Raw genomic sequence first — 19,984 nt, 5'->3', positions numbered from 1 at the left:
ATCGAGTTCGGGGAGCCACGCGACCAGCGAGTCGCACCATTTTTCTGGCCGACCGGCCCGATAAAAAGAAACCTGTTCGCTAGCCCTTTATCGTGAGCCGAATATTGATCTGTGCTTCCCCGTTAATCGGTGAACCGGCCACGTGTCCATTACGCACGGCCTCGCTCGAAAAGGACAATGACTAGCCGCGCAGGACAATTTGGACCTAAGACGGCACAGTCAAGTGCAATAATGCCTTCCAGGTCGAACCCTGAAACTTACGACTTCCAAAGCAGTCCGGTCGTTCCCTGGGCCGCTCACTCTCTATCCGTATTCTGCCGCTGCTAACAAGGTAAACACACGGACGGAACAATCGCCTTCTTATGAAATTTAATTTGAAATGCCCAATATCCCGCCGTTGTTACGAAACACACGAGTTTAAAACTTAGGGTTTCGCTTGGAAGGCATTACGTACTGCACGAGTATACATCCATTTTCCTGTCGTAGTTCTGGAAAAGTCCAATTGGAGACTCGAAACGCTCGTAACATCAAAGACGTTGGCAAAGATCGTGGAAGATTCCTCGGGAGGATACGGTGACATGCTTCGGACACGTTTGAGAGGAACATCGATAACCTTGAAGATACAAGCCGCCACGTGTTTTTTTACTACTCATCGGAGGGCTGAACGAGGACCAAGCGACTACCTCCGTGATCTATCCGGGATTTCATTGTTTCGAGTCCTGGAAACCTACGCAAAATCGGTTTCAAGATCTTCGCATGACGCTGTCGGTTGTCTCCGGAGAGGGCCTTCCTATCGATGCCTCTGTGATATTATTAGTACTACAGACTTAAAGATAGTGATACCCGATTCGTCGTCGCAGAGGTTGATCCTTCGAGACTCGACACTGTCCTTTTTCCTACGGTTCCATACATTTCAGCGCTATCGAAATAAGCAAGAAACAACGGGGCGATATCCACTGCTGTATTCTAAAAAAGTCAACAACGTGAAAGGTACTGCGCCAGATGCTTTGATACAGGCAAAAATGAGACCCAACGATTGGAAGGAAACTGAAGGCAAGAAAATCAAGACAAAATTACCTTGATCCTGTAACGTGTTAGAAACGAAAGAATTACGAATCATCTTCTCATGGATTGCAAGGTGAGCTTCAACACGTTCGCTACCAGCGCTTGTTTCGGTGACGGTCTCTTCAATTCTAATATTTTCCTGAATCCAATAAATCTTCTAAACAAAATATTAGAAAAATGAAACTGAAACGAGTCATTGAGTTCCTAAATACAATGTCGTGGTTTATAATTTCTAATAACAATATCCATAGGATTAATTTCATTTTCATTCTGTAAAATATAGGATTACGGCCGTAACAAGTATGTGACGCTGGTAGCGAGCGTGTTAACCCTCTGTAGGCCCATGTAACTTTGAAGTCATATATCAGTACATTAGCATCTTGTTGATTTATTTCATTTTGCACTGAAAGTGATGAATAAAATTGAGTAATCAGTTAACTGTTATACGCTCAGGCGTAACAGTTTAACGTCATTGTAACTTGAAAATTACAAAATGTATTCGTTTGATGAAATTATTGAAACTATCGAGTACATTGTTAATTCGTATTCATATGTGGGTACTTTGTACCGCATAAATTTTGTTATAATCATGAACCAAAATTCGGTCCATAGAGAGTTAAACATTTCTGTGCATTCTTCCTACTCGTCGCTGCCAATTGTATCTGTACACAGAAGCGAGTAAGTTGAACCGCCCTGGTCCCTTTAATAACCCTTTGCGCTCTCTTTATCGCCCCGCCGGGCTTATCAGTCGACTGGTATCATTAGCTTCGGATATAAAGCGATAACGGGCAACGATAAAACAAAAAAAAGCGAAGCACTAACCTGAGGGATGTTCGCGTTCAGCTGACGGTTCAACGAGTCCCGCTCCTTCTCGGTCTCCTGGAGGCGCGCCTCCGTTTCCTGAAACCGCGCCTGGTTCTCCCGCAACGTCTCCAGCAGCTTGTCCCTCTCGTCGAGCATCGAGACCATCAGCTGCTCGAAGTTCGCATCCTCGCCGGAGAACTGCGAACTCCGCTGGCTGATACTGTCCTCCGCGATCGTCGGCATCACGTCGCACACATTCCACATCTTGCTTGATATTATCCTTGCTCACCCTCTGGATAGAACAACACTGAAACTCCACTTGGGCAGAGCCCGCACGCAACAAAGAACGATTGACAGAAAAAAAAACAAAAACAAAGGATCGTGTGAATCAGAAACTGGCACCGACCACGAATAATCTCTGGGTATTCCTCTCTTCGGATACCTTCTAGTCCGTCTCCGATCTTCTTCAGCAGTCAGTCATTTTTCACGAGGTTTCCTCTCTCGTTCTTTGTCACTTATACTTTTTCCCACTGTTTCTCTGTCTCTTAGTCTCTCGTAATCGCTCACTGTCTCTCTTACTCTCGCACACACTCTTGCTCTCCCTCTCTCTCTCTCTCTCTCACTCTCTCTCGCTCGCTCGCTCTCTACACCACTATCTGTATCTCGCTCTCTCCCTCTTGCTAGTCTTGTCGCGGTTCCTCTCTATCTTCCTTTCTTATCACGTACCGATTCTAACGATCTTCGTTCACCGGGCGGGGGGGAAAAAGATCCTAACCTCTAAGCAGACCTATTCACGATTATCGTTTCTCTGTTAACTAGTACATACCGGCGGTATCATCGCTCGAATTTGTGTCTCGGTTTACGGTCGGATGCATACACGGTTGGCCGGCTACCGGCCAACTCACCGTGATCGGAAATCATGTTTCATTTTCACCACGATACCCAGCATTCTTCCTCCCTTGTTTCCCTGGTAAGCGAGCCTGTACCGTTGTTTACAGCCGGGGATAATCGATGGGTCGCCGTTCCCGGCGGTGCGGTGGTTGCAACGGGTGTAAGTCCTTTTGGAACGAATCGATCGGTGCGGGGTTCGAAAACTTGGGGCCTGGACACACACGCGATCCGATAGATCGATACGGTGGCGGAGCACGGCCGTTCGGGGGCAACTTTTTGACAGATCGTGAGGAACGGGGGGCCTCGCCGGAGAACGCACCGCAACGGAACACGCTTCGATCCCCTTACGCGAGTAGTAGCCGACACGCGAGTCCTTCTTCCCTTTCCATTTCGTCTGTTTTGCGAGAGCCCGAAGCGGCGATGCCGAGTTACTTTCGATCGGGACGGGTCAATGCCGATCCAACGGCCACGGGGTTCTCTCGCGGAACCGGGCTGGCGAGTCTGACAATCGTCGGGAATCGTGGAGCACCGGGTGATCACTGGACAGGCTGCCGTTTACTTTCTGCCTCGGTCTCATTCAGACACAATTCACGCTCGTGTTCAAACGGAACGCGGTCTGCTTCTATCAGCCAAGAACCCGCGACGTACCCGCTAAGAATTCTCTATAATCTCTCTCCCTCTCTCTCTTCCTCTCTCTCGCTCTGTTTTTCCTTGGGTCAGAATGTAGTTGGGTTTCAGACACCGCACACTCCGTTCAATTTCGCCCTCCTCCGGGATATTCGCGATTTAACATCTCACCATCCGAGACTCGGCCGACGGAACAATCCCGATCGTGCGTATGAACACTGCGCGAGCCGCGGGTCAGCCTTCAACGATCGGCATTTCGATGGCATTATCGCGGTGAAGCCGAGCACTGACACACCTACGGTTCGTTCCTACCGCCCAGCCTCTGCGCTACTCTCCATTTCCAATACCGGCGGCCATCTTGCGTCGTGACGTCAGCCTATGTATCCGAAGGTGCGCACCCGACTCCACCCGAGCGCCACACGACTCGAACCGATGGTCCGGTTTGTAATCGAACGGTGGGATCGATCATCCTTTTAGGGCTTGTTCGCATCGGGAGGTTACCTGCAACCGGACGCGGGATATTTAACGCTGAAAATATGATTTATGAAATAAGAATAAAAGTATTAAGATTAAGTAAACGCATAGGCTTTCTCGGAAAGTTCTGGTTAACTGGAAATGTACAAAGAATTGTGTAGTTTTTTTTTGGGGATTCTTTTGTGATTATATGAACTACCTTAGGTGTAATCTTTTGGCTTTAATTAAATTGAATGCTTTGAAAGAGACGATGAAAATATTGTATGCAAGAATCTGCGCGAATAAAGTATTATAACAGATTGAAAAATATTGTGGTTACTTAATGCAATTGATAAACCCATCTATTCCAATAATCGCGATACAGTTTTCCTTAATTGTTACCTTGGTGGAATCTTAAGCGGAGAATGTAGATTTTCATATGATTTATTTTCTGTATTTTGAATACTCGGATCGTTGGGATATAGAAAAAGATAATTTATGTTCATGTGAAAACGAAATTCAAACGTTCCGCGTGAGATGACCGTTCGCAAAAACGCGAGCGTTTCGACCAAGGTAAAGGAATTATCTGTATCGCTATCATTGAAGTTTCGAAAATGTTTACTGTAAAGAGGATTTCCGTGCGAATTCGTCGCTGGTTATCGTAAAGATTTCGATCGGGACAAAAGGGAGGGAAAAAATCGGAGAGGCTTAACTTCCCGGAAGACGGAGACTGCGCTAAAACGTGAGATGCTGGATGATCAATACCGGCCGTTGTGTCAGATTCTGGACCAAGAAGTACACTTGAGAGAGACAGACAGAAACGAGCATCATGAAAACAGTGACCCATACTTGTACACCAGGAGCTGCCGGTAAGTAGTCCAGTTTCAATTCGGTATATCCTTGAATAACATAAAATCTGCATCGGTTAACAAATTCTCGAAATTCTGATTAAAATCGAATCACCTAAACAACTTGTTCTCTTACCTCTAGCGTAAACGATTCTCTTCCTGCCTTTCGGAATCGCTCGAAACAATAAAAAAAAAAGTAATAAAAATAATCCTATCTAGCTTTCTATACCTAGAAATCCAAATGAAAAGTGTAATTTTATTTTTATCATTTTAGTTTATAATGGAAGCTCCCTTTAAAACTGATTTTGAAGCGAACCTAACGAAATCGATGCCCAAAAATTCCTCTATTCGCAGAATTATTCTATAATCGTTCGAATTTCAGATCTAGCTGGAAGCGAATCGATCGTGGACATCGCTGAATCGGTGGATGAATTACGTGAGAAACTGGCAAACATGAAGAGGCTGATGGAGGAACGAAAAGGCACCACCCTGGGTGAAATAAGTGCCAAGAAGAGAACGGAGAACTCAGATATCATAGACGGAAACTTTCTGTCCTGGATATTTGGCGCGGCGTTGGTCGTCATTCTCGGCGTCAGTTTTTACACTTTTTATAATCTCTACCACGCGGTCTTAAAGAAATTCCCCTCGCATCATACGGAGCTCTAAGGGGATGGTCTCGATCCCTATCGAAGATACGCGTATACAATTATCTATTCACGGGGCATGTTCGTTCGTTTCGGCAAGAACTTGTGGTGTAGGTAACGCGGAACGTGCAATATCAATCCTTCAGTCGTCCCAAATGCACACCTCCGAACCCACTGAACGATGCACGAGATCATCTGAAAAAATAAGCCTAGAGTGTGTCGCTTAGACAGAGTATTTGACAATTTCTATTTCACTGCAAATTGTCGAGGGAATTCTCGAGCTATCCACCGAAGCGAACGAATCACGAGAGAGTAGGAGATCGAAGGCAAGGATGTTCCTGTCGCGTGTTTCGAGATGTTCAATAAAACTCTTACAGCGTTTCCGTTTCAATAGAAAAGAGTTTCGTTTAAGTTTACCTTCGTATGTATTCTGCTTATCGGAGGGTCATCGTGGTACATGAAAAATAAGTTTCTTAATTCGATGATATGGCTGATCGAAGGAAACTTTCTAGCCAGACTTGACAGAGAGAGTAACATTGTACAGAACTGTTATTGTGCGTATACGTAAAAGTACATAACAATTGCGTCGAAAATGACCCGATATCAGCTGTTAAAATTTCATCACATAACTCATGCTTAAAATGGAACGGTATTAACTCTTTTAAATATAAAGATGTAGAACATTATCGAATAATCTGTTTTAACGGCTTCACTACTGTGCGTACAATGTTTCTCCGAATATCACCAACTTCGATTAACAATATAACAATGTATGTGAGAAAAGATCTTACTCTATCTTATCGTAGTTTCCCTCGGTTCGATATCCTTCCTTCGTTATTGTAGATCTTCCACCGCACAATCGAACGCGAAAAATTTTTCATATCAATCGATTTATTCAAATGTAAATATTGTGAATACTAAATAAAGTTACGATTCGATCGATATTATGAGGTACCATGAAACAACCAATAAAATAATCACTTTACCATACGGACGGGAATATAACGAAATTTGTCATTGCAAAGACGAACAACTCAGGCGAGACTTCTTTGATTTATCAGCGCCTGAAGCTGCAAACAATTATACAACCAATCATAAAAAATGGAAATGAAAAAAGAAGATAATTCTAGGGAAAAAAGAAAAAGTTTTTCATGTAAAATGTATAAACCTACAGAATAATGTCTTCTTATGTTTTAACTCCTTGGTAAAGTTATTTAGCATTTTTTGATAATCTTCCTGTTGCTGAAATTATATTAATTTCTTTGTAAGATCATTTTCATTTATTCTTTTTTATTTTAGTGAGAGTTAGTACCTTTATTACTTCTGCCTTGAGAGACTCTCTTCGAAGCGACAAAGTCGAAATGTGACTTTGCAATGTTTTAACCTGTCGCGCATACATAAAATAGATGAAGAAGTTACATAGTTGTAAATTACCCGATTTCTAGTAGGAAAAATGCGACTCGTCTAACCTCATTCTCGATTTTTTGAACGTCCTTCTTTAACTCTGACATCAATGATCTATATCGATCCCTATAACTCGACGTTTTATTTTCCAAGTCCGTTAAGACTTTTTCCGCATTCTTTATTTCGCAATGAGATCGCTGCAACTGAACCCACATCGAAGTTCTATTTACACTTTGTATTTAAATAGAAAAATAAATAATATCCTCGAATTTTGATCGCTCACCGCCTGTTCTTTTTCCGTTAGCTTCTCCGATAACATGTTCAATTTATCATCTACGTTTTCGTGCATCTGTAATGATCGATTAAACCGTATCGATAAGTGAAACAATAAATTTGACACAATAATAGACTTTGGTTATTTATACATCTTTATTAGAAAAATAATAATATTTTTTATAACTAACTTCGATCGGATACTCCGGTTGCAAGATTTCGCTTTTGGCAATGATCTACGGCAGACGATTTAAATTAGTTGGATGAGACCACTGCAATTTTAGGACTAACGAATGGACGCTATTACACTTACACATTTTTTCAAATCCTCCAATTGAGTATTATACTTGATTGTATTATTAACAACGGTTATTATTTAATAACAAAAATATGTATATTCGAAGATAGAAAATGTAAAGGCATCCTTACCATGGCCATAAGGAAAATGTTAATGGAGTAAACAACAAATAGAAAGATACATAATATCTTAAAAATATAAATGGTCAGTAAAAACAGCATAACGAAGAATTTTTCTATTTTCTTCTGCACCGACAAAAGTTCAAATTTACTACATACATCATTTTACAAACCTAAAGATCAAAAGAACAACAGACGATCTCTTGAACGCGGTCCCCATTTAGAACGGTTATATTACGTGGTTCGAGAATCGGAATTACTCGAGGATTTTAAATGCTTCGAGTTATCGATCGATTTCCCGAGGGCGCGTGATATTTGAATGCAACAAGAATAATTAAAGTTACCAGAAACAATAAGAACAAAATTATGCGATTAACTGATATAGATAATGTTTTAATTTTATAAGATCAAATTGCAGATTAAATATTATTTCTTTGAATACCTTTAAATACATTTAACGATTTTCTAAAATTATTTCTAGTTTATTAAATTCTAATCTACGTTACTTTGTTCGAAAAATTGTATGTTAAACGTTATTGATTATAAGAAATATCATTGGACACAAATAAATCTTTTATTGTAAACTCTAGAAATAGAACATATGTTCAAAGAGTCAAGGTATTTTCTAAGTAAGCCTTTGAATGATTAGAAAAATAGGATAACTATTATTCTATGCACAATTTAATGCTAAGATACGCGTGTTCGAAATGCGTTTCTTTACCTTTTTTCAAGAATACAACTTCAACAGTTAACAAAAATCATTTGTGCGATTTAACCTATAAAAATGGAGCGTTCATATCAAATGAACTCAATAAAAATGGGAATTACAGACGATTTAACAATTATACAAATGTCTCATCGACATCAACAATTTTACCCTCGCAATCGCAAGTTGTCATTGCGGGTGCTGGAACAGTTGCCAATTCAGTTGCCTATCATCTTGTTATTAATGGATGGAATGATGTACTCGTTCTGGAACAAGATAGGTATACATATATTGATTTGACAAATAAAATTAATTCTAGCAAATATGTCAATGAATAATGAGTTAAACATTTTCAATATTAACAGTACGAGTACTTAAATCTATAATAATATATACATTATATTAAGACAATAAGGAATTTTTAGTTCGGCAACAAACAGTACTATTAATTGTATTTAAAAATATCCTATTACAAAGAAATTATGAAAGCTCTGTTTCAGGATTGGAAGTGGTACATCTCATTTCGGATCAGGTACCCTTGGTCTGTTTAAACCAATATCGCATCGAAATTTAATTTCCTATAGTATTAAGTTATATCAACAACTGCAAGAAATGGGATATGATATTGGTTTAAAACAATGTGGCAGTGTAAACTTAGCTCAAACCAAAGACAGAATGATAGCTTTAAAACGTAGGATGGCTTATAATGCACCTACAGGATTGCATTGTGAAGTAAGATATGTTTTTTTTATTAATTACATATAATATAAGTAGAGAAACAATTATTAAAGCTTAATAAATTTATTAGGTTCTTCGAAAAGAACAACTGCAGAGATTACATCCATATTTGAATACTGAAGATATCGAAGGTGCAATTTGGGTGCCTGAAGATGCAGTAGCCAATCCCAGTGCAGTTTGCGAAGTTTTAGCTAAACTAGCAAAAACAGGAGGAGCAAAGTACGTTGAGAATTGCAGAATACATGAAGTAAACACTGAAAATGGAGCTGTGAAGAGCGTAAAGACTGAATATGGTGTAGTCTTCTGTGAATACTTTGTTAATTGTGCAGGAATGGTAAGTATGATATTTTATATATCAATTTTTAAATTAATTGTGCATTACTGATAAACAGAACTTATTTATTGCACAGTGGGCACGTGAATTAGGATTACATTGTAACCCACCAGTCAGAATTCCAGCATATCCTGCAGAACATTTTTATGCTATTGCTTCTCCCTTTCCATCTAATTCAAATATATCTTTACCATGTATAAGAGATTATGATTCATACTCGTATGTAAGAGAATGGCGAGGAAGTTTATTAATTGGTTGGTTTGAACCTAAAGCAAATCCTGCATTTGAAAGTGGTACTGTCCCTATACAAAACTGGAAAAATTATCTTAAGAATGATCCTTCTCATTGGAAGCCTTTATGGGATAAGGTTGTACATAGATTACCAATTTTGAGTAAAATGCAACCAAATGTCTATAATTGTCCTGATAATTTCACACCGGATGGAAGATGGATATTAGGAGAAAGTCCAGAAGTAAAGAATTATTACGTCGCTGTAGGCATGAATGGGAATTCACTACAGGGTAAACAGTTATGAATATTTATTTGCAAATGCAATAGATTCTATAATAAAGTTATGAAACATTCATGTAGGAGCAGGAGGAATAGGTAAAGAAGTTGCTGAGTGCCTCATAAACGGTGAATCTACGCAAGAGCTACTTCCATTTAACGTGCAAAGATTTCTGGATTTGCATAGCAATAAACAATATTTACAACAAAGAACAAGGGAAATAGTCGGTAGAAATTATGCGATTCTATACCCACATCAATGCGAGTACAAATATGCGCGGAAACTGCGTTGTTCCCCTTTGTACTCGGTTCTTGAAGAAAGAGGTGCAATTTTTGGGGTAAAAATGGCTTATGAACGACCACTTTACTTTGATTCTACCTATAGAAGTAAGAAGATAATTACGTAATATCTCGTGTCATCTTAGATTACATTTCAAAATCGCGTTAAAAAAGAGAACTATTTAATTACAGGAGGACAAAAGAAATCAGTCATGCCACCAGGTAGTTTCTACAAACCTAAGTTCTTTGATTTTATGAAGGAAGAATTTCTTGCGTGTAAAGAAGGAGTAGGAATTATAGACATGAGTTCATTTTCAAAAATTAAAATCAAAGTAAGTATATGAAAACTGTTGTATCATTTTCTTGTTAACATTCGTTAACAATATTATATACAGTCCAGTCGTTGGGAAGTTGTTGAATACCTTCAGCAATTATGTTCTAACGATGCAAATATACCAGTTGGTGGAATAGTACACACAGGGATGCAGAATGAACGGGGTGGATATGAAAACGATTGTATTCTAGTAAGACAATCAGAAAATAGTTACTTTATGGTTTCACCAACATCGCAACAAACACGCATTTATCAATGGATGTCTAGGTAAAAAAAACTGAAGATATATATATATACATTATTCGTAATTATATCAAATAAATATACAAATCGTTGCTTTTCAATGTAGGCATTTACCAGCAGATCATTCAGTCGGCCTCAATGATGTAACTTCGAAATACACGGTAATCAATTTAGTAGGACCTAAAGCTACAGGTCTACTATCAGAACTTTCCAATTCTAATATTAATCTATCTCCTTTCACATACAAGGTAAAAAACCATTTCGCTAGTTACCAAAAAAATATATAATTCACAATGTAATTTAAAGAACAATTTTTATATTAACAGACTGCAAACGTGGCATATGCCTCAGACGTTATGATAATGTCATTTACTAATACTGGTGAATCTGGTTATTGCTTATACATACCCTCAGAGTATGCACTTCACGTGTATGCAACATTAATGGAAGTAGGTAAAGATTATGGAGTGCGAGATGTGGGTGTACTCACGCAACGTTTTATGCGAATAGAAAGATTTATTCCCTTTTGGGCGGAAGAATTAACACCATTCGTTACTCCGTACGAGGCTGGAAACGGATACAGTGTAAAGTTAGATGTATGTTGTACATGTTTAAATTACTCAGACTTTAATATTTTAAAGTTATGTCATAATTATTTGATATTACAGAAGGAATATTTCATTGGGAAGTTTGCATTACAATATCAAAAAGAGCAAGGTGTAACAAAGCGATTAGTATTATTTGTTGTTAATGAACTGGATATAAATAAAGATGTGTGGCCATGGGGTGGTGAACCTATTTATCGAAACAATGAATTTGTAGGAACTGTGACATCAGCTGGGTAAGCGAAGATAATGAATACTATTATAGTAAAATATATTTTTCATTATTCTGTGAAAACATAAATGAATTAAATTTATAGGTATGGTTTTGCAACCGGAACACATATTTGTCTTGGTTTTATTAGTCTACCAGGACCAAGATATTTGCAATCTAATAAGAATATTGTTACAACAGAGTTTATAATGAATCCCACAGCACGTTACGAAATTGATATCGCTGGTACTAGATTTCCTGTTAAACCTTATATTTACCCATTACCAATACCAGCATTGGGTACTAAATTAAACAAAAAATATACTCCTACTCCTATCGTTGCATATGAGAACGACGTTTGCCGATATTAAAACTAAAGAAGAAACTTTTACTTCTTGAATGAATTGTATATATATATATATACTATGAATTATTTAAATATATTTATAACTTTGCAAATTTTCCTAATTGTAATTACGTTCAACTTTATATTCAAGTCCTATTATTTTATATGTAACATTGTATTATACTTTACTTATACATAAATGAATGCCTAAATGTACCTATAAAAATATAAATATTTAAAGTTTGTTGACACTTCTGCTTTATTTGCAGTTACACTAAACTAATATACATTTGAATAGATTTATTCGTAGCAGTCACATTTATACAAAGTGTAGGAAGCCATCTAATAATTTGAACAGAATTTAGAATGTTATATACATTAATATAATACTCAAGTTCAAAAAGCAACAACAGTTTGTAGTTTATCTACTTTTTTATACAGCAACTACATATATATAATTCGTCAACAATTACTGTTGGAAAGATAAATTATGTACTCGTTTGTGTTAGTCAATTCTTTTCACTGTAATTACAAAATATCTTGTCTAGTATGTATTCATGTAAGATATTTGCTTATTATTAATTTTGAAACTTTTTTTATATGTCGATAAAGATATTTTTACTTGCTGCATAGAAAGTAAACTGACTTATCAAAACTTTATTGTTATTTTGATCAATTTTTGAAATGCACACAGAAAAATACTGTAGTATCAAGTCTGAAATAATTAAATGACATAAAATTTAGAGAGTAAAGATTCTTGTAACATTGTTGAGCTCTTTAGCAATATATACTTTGTTTTAACTATTAGTTCCTTACACAGTTTATTTTTACAAGCGTTTTGATACCACCTTACGATGCCCATTGTTCTAGTTCTTTTAAGTCTTCGTCTTCTTCTGGTTTGGTTTCTAAATAATTAATAAAAGTAAGTATGAATTTACATTAATTATAATAGAAATAACATATTACGCAAAAAAGTAGCTGTATTACTTGTGCGAGTTCCAGCTGGTGCAGCTGGAATTGCAGTAGCTGGAACATTTGGAAGTTCATCAGTAGTCTCAATACCAAGCAATTCTTTATCAAGTTGTTCTTGTTCAAGCTCTTCTAATTCCTTTTCTAATTCATCTTCATCTATATCTTGACCAAATGCTACAGGATTAGATATTGCATCTGAAATTTCTTTTGCTACATCTTGTTGTTCAGCTATGTCGTCCATCATATCGTGCACTTGGTCAACATCCCTATAGAATATGTAACACATTATTTTATCTTTCTCATTGTTTGTACCATATATTAACAAAATTATATTATTTCATTCCTTACATGTGTTGGTGAACAGATTTTAATGCATCTGCTGCATTTTTCATTGTAGTTAGAACGGCTGTGTTTGTGTTTGCACTTTCAAGTGCTTCTCTTTGCATTTCAATGGTAGATAACGTACCATCGATTTGCTGTAACTGTTTCTCATATCGTTTCTTTCTTTTAAGAGCTTGTAACGCGGCTGCAACATATAATCAATTTTTAACATCATTTTTATTAGCAACAGTCATAGAGAAGCAGTTTTTTATTTAAATCGACAATGTTGTCATAACACTCTATAATGTTCTATACATTAACAAAGCAGATTTACACATCGAGATTCTTAAGGTTATCCTATACAATAGAGAAACGTCATAATGACAAGTGAACTAGTCATAGGAAATTATCCTTGAACAGTAGTAATTAAACGAAAAAATAGTGTTGTCAGATACCTCTCTTATTTTTCGTTCCATTTTTCCTGGCAATTTGAATTTCAAGGTCTATTTTAGTTTCAAGAAAATCTTGCTTTTTTATTAACATATCCTCCGTCTCGCGTAACTTTTGTATTGCCTCGGCCGTCGACTGAGGGGCCGGCTCCTTCTTTCCACCGAATACTTTGCTAAAGAAACTCATTGTCCCAGCGAATTGTACATCAAATTCCTATTATAACCGCACTCATAAACACAATGAACACTATTCACCTCGGACAGAATCAACAGAAGATTGTACACCAACCACGTACTATCGCCATATTCTTTTTGACATCGACAGTATGCGTCATGACTCATCGCCAAATTACTTTGAAACTTTTGAATTCCACTGATTTATTTGAAATTGTAATGTCTGAAATTTTCTAGAAACACAATACAAAATAAATTATAAAATCGAAAATAACTGATCAATATTTTCTACTATAAAAAAACATTACCTCTTTTCAGAATTGTATATTCAGTTTCACTTTTTTTTCTTATATGATTGATAAAAATTGTATTTGTATTGTTCATCATGTATACATTTATATTTTTAATACATGAACGTATCTATAGCGTATTATATTTTAGGAGCTAAAGATGTAATTTGAAGAAAGAAAATTGCCACTAAAAATTTAAATTATTACCTTGAAAAATTATATATAATAAACATTCTGTTAAAAGTCTCTTATCTTTCTGATACTTCTTCGTGCTCTCTTTTATTGTTATTTTAAAAAAATATTATTATCTGTAAGTACATTAAAGATATGTACCTACATATATATTTCCTATACATCGATTGTACGAACCAAGTAAAATATACTGTCTATGTATTCGTATGACTGACTCGATTCGTATATAAACAAGGATTTCAACTTGGCAGATACTTGTGATGTAACTGATGCGTCATAATCAGAATTGTACTTCTACAAATATAAATATTTTATACAATTCTGTCGTTTCACAATTGTGTTCAGGTCGATTTGCAAATAAATCGTAAATAACCTCTATCGATGGAGAGGAATCTTGGAAATGTAAGTATATATTATAGATACTATTATTTAATTTGTAAATGTTAAAATCCCCTATTGCTTTACAAAAGTTTCTTTCAGTCTCACGATATAAGAAACTATATTTAGTGTGTGTAACATTTCGTAAGAACATTTAAAAATAAATATGTGCGGTCGGCAATACTGCTTTCTTTCCCGGGTTCTTTTTAAGTTCACTTTAGCTACGCACGATGCGAAGTACATGGAGAGATAGGGACCGGGTAATATTTCAATTTTGTTTAAATATTTGCAAAATATATGTCCACGGATCAATATTCATATCAAAATATAAAATATCATCATGTTATTTAATAAAATTGTTATTACCAGGACTTTCAGAAGAAGTTACCTGGTGGTGAAACCACCCAACATTTATTACTAGAAACTTTACATAAAACACAAACTGAAAATAATCCAATACCAGGATTTGATCCTAATAAAGATGATACTCAATATTACCGTATCCAACAAACTATTGATTGCGATGAAGTATATCCAGGGATATATATTGGCGATACGTAAGTACTTAGTTTATGTTACCTCTGTCATATATAAGTACTTTATCAGAAGATAAATTACATTTAATATTTTATAGTGCTACGGCAAAAAATAAAAAGTATCTTCAGATGTTGGGTATAACACATTTACTTAATTGTGCAGAAGGAAAAAGATTTGGTTTTGTAAATACTGATGCTAATTATTATAAAGATACAACAATAAAATATGTTGGTTTACCACTTGCCGACTTGTGCAGTACAGATATTAGCAAATACTTTTATACTGCTGCAGATTTTATTGATGAAGCTGTTTCTGCAGATGGTAATTATAATACATTATTATAATGTATATATAGTAAAAAAATACATCCTTTAATATTGTAAATTTCTCCACAGGTAAAGCTTTCGTACACTGTGTGTTAGGAAGGTCTCGCAGTGCAACTTGTGTATTGGCATATCTAATGATAAAAAAAGGAATGTTGGCTGTTGATGCCGTTAAAACAGTCCATTCAAGACGTTTTATAAGACCAAACGACGGTTTTCTTCATCAGTTAGCACAATTGGACAATCAATTAAGAAGACAACATTTATAATTAAATACAATACTGATACAGTCATTAAAAATCTTCCAGGAGTTTATAACAATACTTTAACTTACATTTAGGAGCACACATGTAAGTGCAATTTTATATTTTCATGCATTGTGTATAAATATTTGGTATAAAAGTTTTAATTCTCACGATACATTAATATTACTCTTTATGTGTACATTTTACTATTTAATACTTTATGCCATTAATAGTACATGCCACCGAATAGAAAATTTTGTTAATAGATTAAAAACATAGCTACTTATTTTTCCATGCAAATGCTACACTTTAAATTAACTATAGTGTATGAATATAATTTATATTTATTATTTACAAATTACGGAAGAATTTATTCTACAAACATATGGTTTAAAAGTTATGTAAAATACATATAAAAACATCGCGAATGTACACATTTTGTAAAATTCTATTTGCATAGTCATGATTCAATTTTGCTACCAAAGTATTATGCATGAAGTATTATATAACTTTTTATATATCATTGTTTTAATTCATACACTGTATTATTAAATAAATTATTAAATCGATACCAGTAATACACAAAACTTTCAGTTTTATAGCAGTTCAAATTATTCCTACATTCATTAATTAACTACTCGCGGCCTTTTAGAATGTGTTTCCACAAGTGTAGATGAATGATTTGGCGTGCCTATTTCGTGTATATCTATGTCTGCTGGACCACTACGTTTGCGCGCTTTTGGAGATAATTGTTTCAAACATTCCATGTCATTAAATACAACTTGCGCACCACCTCCACTAGTTGGCAATATATCTCCCTAACGTAACAATATTTTCATACATTATTCATATTATTCTTTTAAGTAATTCACAAATAAATTACCTTATACAATTTTGTTTCAAGTTCGCCATCCGTATCATGTTCTTGTGCAACGAGACAATATCTCGACGCCCCATCTGTAATCTCCTTTGGATCTGTGAGTCGTGTAACGCTGCGTCTTCTACGCATTAATGGTTGTAAAACTGTCCCTAAAGGAACGAGTGCTCCTGGTCTGTGATCAATCCATCTGTCAGCGCTTTGTGAACGTCTGTGCCTTGGATTTGAAACGGTTGCCTTGTCCTATAAACAAAACTGTTTTAAATGAAATTAAAAAAAAATAAACATAAGTAAAGAAAGCTGACCCTTCGTGATCGACCATCTGTTCCTTTTGTAACTGTTTCAGAATTATTAGTCGTAACTTTCGGAGTAATAGGTACAGAAATGATACCATTATCATCCACTAAAATTTGCTTTACCAATCTCAATTTATTATCCTTTTCCTTCATTTGATTCTGGAAAAATAGGAAATAATACACAAAAAATTCTTAATTATTTTAAATATGTTTTACAAGTGTATCTCAATTTATTACCTGTAATTGTTCACGCTGTTGACGTAATTTTATTTCTAATTCTCTATTCATTTTGTCAGTTTCCACTTGTATTTTAGTATTATATTTTTGTTTTACTCTCTGTTTATCTATTAACCGTTGATTTAACGCCATATCTCTGTCTTTTAACTGTAAAATAATTATATTAAATTTAAGATTAAAATGAACACAATTGTATATTCATTACCTACCTCTTGTTGTAAACCACGGATTGTATCATTCGCGTGATTTAATTTGCGAAGCAAACTATCGATTTGTTCCTCACTTTTACATAGATGACCTTCTAATGCAGACACCTTCTTTTTTTGTTGTGAATTAATTGCTTTTAGAGATGCATTTTCAACTTTTAAATTCATATGCTCTTGTTCCATTGACATTAAGGTTTTCCTAAGATCATTTTCTGTAAATACACTAATTAAGATATTGAATGATACTTAAATCATATTAAAAATGAGTTCTTACGTTTTTGTTGTAAATCAGCACGTAGTAGATTCCGTTTATTTATACGCTGTTCCAAAAAGTGCATTAAGTTAGTAATTATTTGATCATTGCATGGAGAGGTAACTTCCAGTTCCGGGAATGGACCACCCAAACTGTAAAACATATTTAAAGTTACTAATCAGAAAAATAAAAACAAAATGGCTTAGGAAGCAAACACAGACCTGTATACCAGTCCTATGTCAACTTCTAAATCAGCAGCTTCGGGACGACCTTCCTTTTCTAGTTTACTACGCGCTTCCTTAAACAACTATTAAACAATTTCTCTTATAAGTAAATTTTTAAACTTATTTCTTTGTATTTTTTCCTGACCCATACTTTACCTTGTTTGCCTGTCTTCTTCCAGGTGTAAAACCGAGATCTAATTTAGTAACCATTGGTCTAGCTACTTGGACTTCTTGTGTCATTTCCGCGAATTTCATAACTTGCTATAAACACATTAACATAAAAATGAACTTATCATTGCACATTTATACTTTCATATAATTGATTTTTTACATACAATTGTCTCATCAAAATCGTTTGCTCTTGGGTTAACACAGACGATCATTCTCACTTGTCCCTCTCCATCAAAGTAATTCTTAAATAAGTGAGTAAGCTTTGAATCTCTGTAGGGTACCATTTTATTTGTACCTTGAGTTTGATTCTCTCTCAAAATTTCCAAACATGATCGAAGAGTCATCAATGAATTATTAATATTACCTGAAAGAATAAAAGATAAATAGCTTTTTTGAAGAAATATGTTAGAAGACAATTTTAATAGTCATAATTAGAAGATAAAAACCCGCTTCTCTTAATCGTTGTCCTGTATTTTTGGTCCTATTTGTTCTCTCACTGCCAGCCAAATCTACCAAGGACAATTGTGTAATACATATTACACGTTTATCTTGTATGACTTGCTCACCCTCGCAATCTAAGGGTGCCTGTGAAAAGATACCAGTATCTTATGTATAAATACTAATTACACGCAGAATTAAAGAATTAAGGATCTTACTTGTACAAGACGAATGGTAAAAACACTGTGTGATCTGCTAGATTCTGCATTAAGAGCAGTATGTGCTACTCTTCTTCTTCGCTGGCCACGGTTAAATATCTCAAATGCTTCTTCTGAACTTTTTACTTCAATTTCTGTTACAGCATGTACATACATATTTTTGTTCCCATCTTCTCTGACTATTTTACTCTGTAATGTCCTGCAAATTGTTATAAAATATTATATTTTTTCTGAACATATTTAGAAAAACTCAGTTTGTAAACATACTTAGTTCTAATGTCTTCATCCTCTAATAAATCATATACACTGTTATTATATATTTCAACATATGTAACAAACACTGCATATGCATTGTCTTGATCCACTGCTACTACTTGCGATTCATCAACATCACGAGTTATCATTGGATTACTATCTCCATCACTTTCTGCTTTTCTTCTAATGGAAAATAGTAAAACTATTTATCAGTAGAGTTATTTTTATTGATTTTATCTTTCATTTCATACTTTTGCTATACTTACGGTTTGCCTGATTTTCCATTTCTATGAGATGTGAGTCCTGCATGAAGTTCAGTTTGTCTGTCAAGCATTGCATCAGCTTCACTTTGTATATCGAAGCCATTTAATTTATCTGGTTTAAAAACAAACTTTTTTGTTTGATAATTAGCAATACTATTAAAGATGACATCAAGACAACGGGGCATAATACCAGCATCTTGTGGTTCACCGGTCATTGTATATGTTTTTCCACTTCCTGTTACACCATAAGTGAACAAAAGACTATTTCTACCACGAATAACATTTTCGACTAATGGAAGAGCAACTACATTAAAGATTTTCTTTTGTGTGGTATCTGGTGTGAATACACAACTGAATGTTGTTTGAATTTCTTTATTGCTGGTATTACGAAAATTTACTGCCGATTCCGGTGGAGTAATAGCTATAGTTGTATCCGATAGAACTTTCATACATGACACATCTATGGGATGTTGCATTGGCCTTAACCGACAATAAACCTGCACTGGATCTTTAGATAACATATTGTTACCCTTTGGACGACCTATTGGTTTACGAGCTGAACCAGGTGGTTTTACACGTCTAAAACAATTGGTATATTAACATTTATCCGTACTATACACAAAATGAAATTTTGTAAGAATATATTAATATTAACCACATCCATTACAATCTTTTCTTGTAGTTCGTGTATTAAACCTTTAACTTACGTGGATTTCATTTTAGTACAGTAATATTTACAACTTAGTGTCAATTATCACAAGAATAATATTGTGTTTCCTTTCCCTTGATAGATACCGCAAGCCGCAAACGGTTGTCACAACATTCGAAATTCAAATCTAGATACAAAATGGAATGACGCTAGTAAAGTTGTTACCAATACTCAGGCACGAAAAGTTTTTAGATTTTAAGGTACTAGCCAACAAGCAATATGATTGG

The 19,984-nt window shown here is 35.4% G+C and overlaps 7 protein-coding genes across 25 annotated transcripts in view; 3 read left to right on the top strand and 4 right to left on the bottom strand.

Annotated features, from left to right (window-relative positions):
• The window catches only part of Liprin-alpha (PTPRF interacting protein alpha), a 45,853-nt gene extending 41,010 nt beyond the window's left edge, over positions 1-4,843 (bottom strand). For 10 of the 13 annotated variants that reach the window (XM_076373699.1, XM_076373701.1, XM_076373706.1 and 7 more), the window contains exons 1-3: positions 4,825-4,842; positions 4,606-4,739; positions 1,888-3,888 (exon numbers count right to left, since the gene is read on the bottom strand). In XM_076373699.1, coding sequence (XP_076229814.1) covers positions 1,888-2,133 — 246 coding nt within the window. In that variant the 5' untranslated portion in view covers positions 2,134-3,888; positions 4,606-4,739; positions 4,825-4,842. Of the gene's footprint in view, positions 1-1,887; positions 3,889-4,605; positions 4,740-4,824 lie in introns of all 13 variants that reach the window. The other 3 variants (XM_076373697.1, XM_076373700.1, XM_076373698.1) reach the window with 1 other exon arrangement.
• LOC116425687 (uncharacterized) lies at positions 4,373-6,459 on the top strand. The gene is given in 3 exon segments (XM_031973718.2): positions 4,373-4,644; positions 4,646-4,709; positions 5,071-6,459. Coding segments are annotated over 3 exon segments (405 nt in total). The 5' UTR covers positions 4,373-4,587; the 3' UTR covers positions 5,355-6,459.
• A 57-nt stretch (positions 6,460-6,516) lies between these two features.
• On the bottom strand, positions 6,517-7,573 carry LOC116425685 (uncharacterized). Of its 2 annotated transcripts, none has more exons than XM_076373712.1 (6): positions 7,439-7,573; positions 7,323-7,355; positions 7,201-7,245; positions 7,020-7,085; positions 6,802-6,939; positions 6,517-6,716 (listed from the first exon to the last, which is right to left on the bottom strand). In XM_076373712.1, exons 1-6 carry the CDS (start codon positions 7,526-7,528, stop codon positions 6,609-6,611), a joined length of 480 nt encoding a protein of 159 aa, XP_076229827.1. In that variant the 5' UTR covers positions 7,529-7,573; the 3' UTR covers positions 6,517-6,608. The 2 variants fall into 2 exon arrangements, 1 of the variants encoding a protein (XP_076229827.1); XR_013000036.1 differs by having other exon boundaries at positions 6,540-6,574; positions 6,645-6,939.
• A 525-nt stretch (positions 7,574-8,098) lies between these two features.
• LOC116425678 (pyruvate dehydrogenase phosphatase regulatory subunit, mitochondrial-like) lies at positions 8,099-12,265 on the top strand. Of its 2 annotated transcripts, none has more exons than XM_031973696.2 (11): positions 8,099-8,412; positions 8,633-8,864; positions 8,941-9,204; positions 9,281-9,725; positions 9,796-10,098; positions 10,183-10,322; positions 10,386-10,591; positions 10,674-10,815; positions 10,894-11,163; positions 11,236-11,408; positions 11,490-12,265. In XM_031973696.2, the coding sequence occupies exons 1-11, from the start codon at positions 8,099-8,101 to the stop codon at positions 11,752-11,754; spliced, it is 2,754 nt and encodes a 917-aa protein (XP_031829556.1). In that variant the 3' UTR covers positions 11,755-12,265. The 2 variants fall into 2 exon arrangements, with proteins under 2 accessions (XP_031829556.1, XP_031829555.1); XM_031973695.2 differs by having other exon boundaries at positions 10,165-10,322.
• Positions 11,971-14,103, bottom strand: shrb (charged multivesicular body protein shrub). Its single transcript, XM_031973706.2, has 5 exons — positions 13,954-14,103; positions 13,478-13,878; positions 13,050-13,227; positions 12,717-12,967; positions 11,971-12,634 (listed from the first exon to the last, which is right to left on the bottom strand). Exons 2-5 carry the CDS (start codon positions 13,656-13,658, stop codon positions 12,579-12,581), a joined length of 666 nt encoding a protein of 221 aa, XP_031829566.1. The 5' UTR covers positions 13,659-13,878; positions 13,954-14,103; the 3' UTR covers positions 11,971-12,578.
• A 212-nt stretch (positions 14,104-14,315) lies between these two features.
• On the top strand, positions 14,316-19,343 carry LOC116425684 (dual specificity protein phosphatase 3). Of its 5 annotated transcripts, none has more exons than XR_004234746.2 (6): positions 14,316-14,529; positions 14,608-14,765; positions 14,875-15,062; positions 15,140-15,363; positions 15,438-15,715; positions 19,197-19,343. XR_004234746.2 is itself a non-coding variant. In XM_031973710.2 (5 exons), exons 2-5 carry the CDS (start codon positions 14,736-14,738, stop codon positions 15,632-15,634), a joined length of 639 nt encoding a protein of 212 aa, XP_031829570.2. In that variant the 5' UTR covers positions 14,316-14,529; positions 14,608-14,735; the 3' UTR covers positions 15,635-16,197. The 5 variants fall into 5 exon arrangements, 2 of the variants coding, with proteins under 2 accessions (XP_031829570.2, XP_031829571.2); XR_004234745.2 differs by lacking the exon at positions 19,197-19,343 and adding an exon at positions 16,515-16,665; XR_004234744.2 differs by lacking the exon at positions 19,197-19,343 and adding an exon at positions 16,263-16,409.
• On the bottom strand, positions 15,894-19,907 carry LOC116425680 (kinesin-like protein KIF23). The gene is made up of 14 exons (XM_031973699.2): positions 19,756-19,907; positions 19,052-19,627; positions 18,798-18,968; positions 18,531-18,729; positions 18,321-18,459; positions 18,039-18,238; positions 17,860-17,964; positions 17,701-17,786; positions 17,501-17,631; positions 17,230-17,438; positions 17,021-17,167; positions 16,793-16,942; positions 16,494-16,730; positions 15,894-16,428 (listed from the first exon to the last, which is right to left on the bottom strand). The coding sequence occupies exons 1-14, from the start codon at positions 19,764-19,766 to the stop codon at positions 16,237-16,239; spliced, it is 2,553 nt and encodes an 850-aa protein (XP_031829559.1). The 5' UTR covers positions 19,767-19,907; the 3' UTR covers positions 15,894-16,236.
• Positions 19,908-19,984: the final 77 nt, after the last annotated feature.

The sequence above is a fragment of the Nomia melanderi genome, chromosome 14 (genome assembly GCF_051020985.1).
Source record: "Nomia melanderi isolate GNS246 chromosome 14, iyNomMela1, whole genome shotgun sequence".
NCBI lineage: Eukaryota > Metazoa > Arthropoda > Insecta > Hymenoptera > Halictidae > Nomia > Nomia melanderi.
The sequence above is the reverse complement of the archived record's forward strand: the minus strand, read 5'-3'. Positions and strand labels throughout refer to the sequence as shown.

What these genes read in the sequence shown, in the direction of transcription:
- LOC116425685 (XM_076373712.1), bottom strand. Translation starts at nt 7,528, where the DNA reads ATGCTGTTTTTACTGACCATTTATATTTTTAAGATATTATGTATCTTT. An exon ending in TGGAGGATTTGAAAAAATGT is followed by an intron (nt 7,246 to 7,322) that starts GTAAGTGTAATA and finishes CGTCTGCCGTAG; the next exon opens with ATCATTGCCAAAAGCGAAAT. An exon ending in AACCGGAGTATCCGATCGAA is followed by an intron (nt 7,086 to 7,200) that starts GTTAGTTATAAA and finishes CGATCATTACAG; the next exon opens with ATGCACGAAAACGTAGATGA.
- LOC116425678 (XM_031973695.2), top strand. Translation starts at nt 8,099, where the DNA reads ATGCACAATTTAATGCTAAGATACGCGTGTTCGAAATGCGTTTCTTTA. An exon ending in ATTTATCAATGGATGTCTAG is followed by an intron (nt 10,592 to 10,673) that starts GTAAAAAAAACT and finishes TTTTCAATGTAG; the next exon opens with GCATTTACCAGCAGATCATT. An exon ending in GGAACTGTGACATCAGCTGG is followed by an intron (nt 11,409 to 11,489) that starts GTAAGCGAAGAT and finishes TTAAATTTATAG; the next exon opens with GTATGGTTTTGCAACCGGAA.
- shrb (XM_031973706.2), bottom strand. Translation starts at nt 13,658, where the DNA reads ATGAGTTTCTTTAGCAAAGTATTCGGTGGAAAGAAGGAGCCGGCCCCT. An exon ending in AAATCTGTTCACCAACACAT is followed by an intron (nt 12,968 to 13,049) that starts GTAAGGAATGAA and finishes CATATTCTATAG; the next exon opens with GGATGTTGACCAAGTGCACG. An exon ending in ACCAGCTGGAACTCGCACAA is followed by an intron (nt 12,635 to 12,716) that starts GTAATACAGCTA and finishes TTAATTATTTAG; the next exon opens with AAACCAAACCAGAAGAAGAC.
- LOC116425684 (XM_031973710.2), top strand. Translation starts at nt 14,736, where the DNA reads ATGCGAAGTACATGGAGAGATAGGGACCGG. An exon ending in CATGGAGAGATAGGGACCGG is followed by an intron (nt 14,766 to 14,874) that starts GTAATATTTCAA and finishes TGTTATTACCAG; the next exon opens with GACTTTCAGAAGAAGTTACC. An exon ending in GGGATATATATTGGCGATAC is followed by an intron (nt 15,063 to 15,139) that starts GTAAGTACTTAG and finishes AATATTTTATAG; the next exon opens with TGCTACGGCAAAAAATAAAA.
- LOC116425680 (XM_031973699.2), bottom strand. An exon ending in GATGAAGACATTAGAACTAA is followed by an intron (nt 18,730 to 18,797) that starts GTATGTTTACAA and finishes AACAATTTGCAG; the next exon opens with GACATTACAGAGTAAAATAG. An exon ending in ACAACGATTAAGAGAAGCGG is followed by an intron (nt 18,239 to 18,320) that starts GTTTTTATCTTC and finishes TTATTCTTTCAG; the next exon opens with GTAATATTAATAATTCATTG.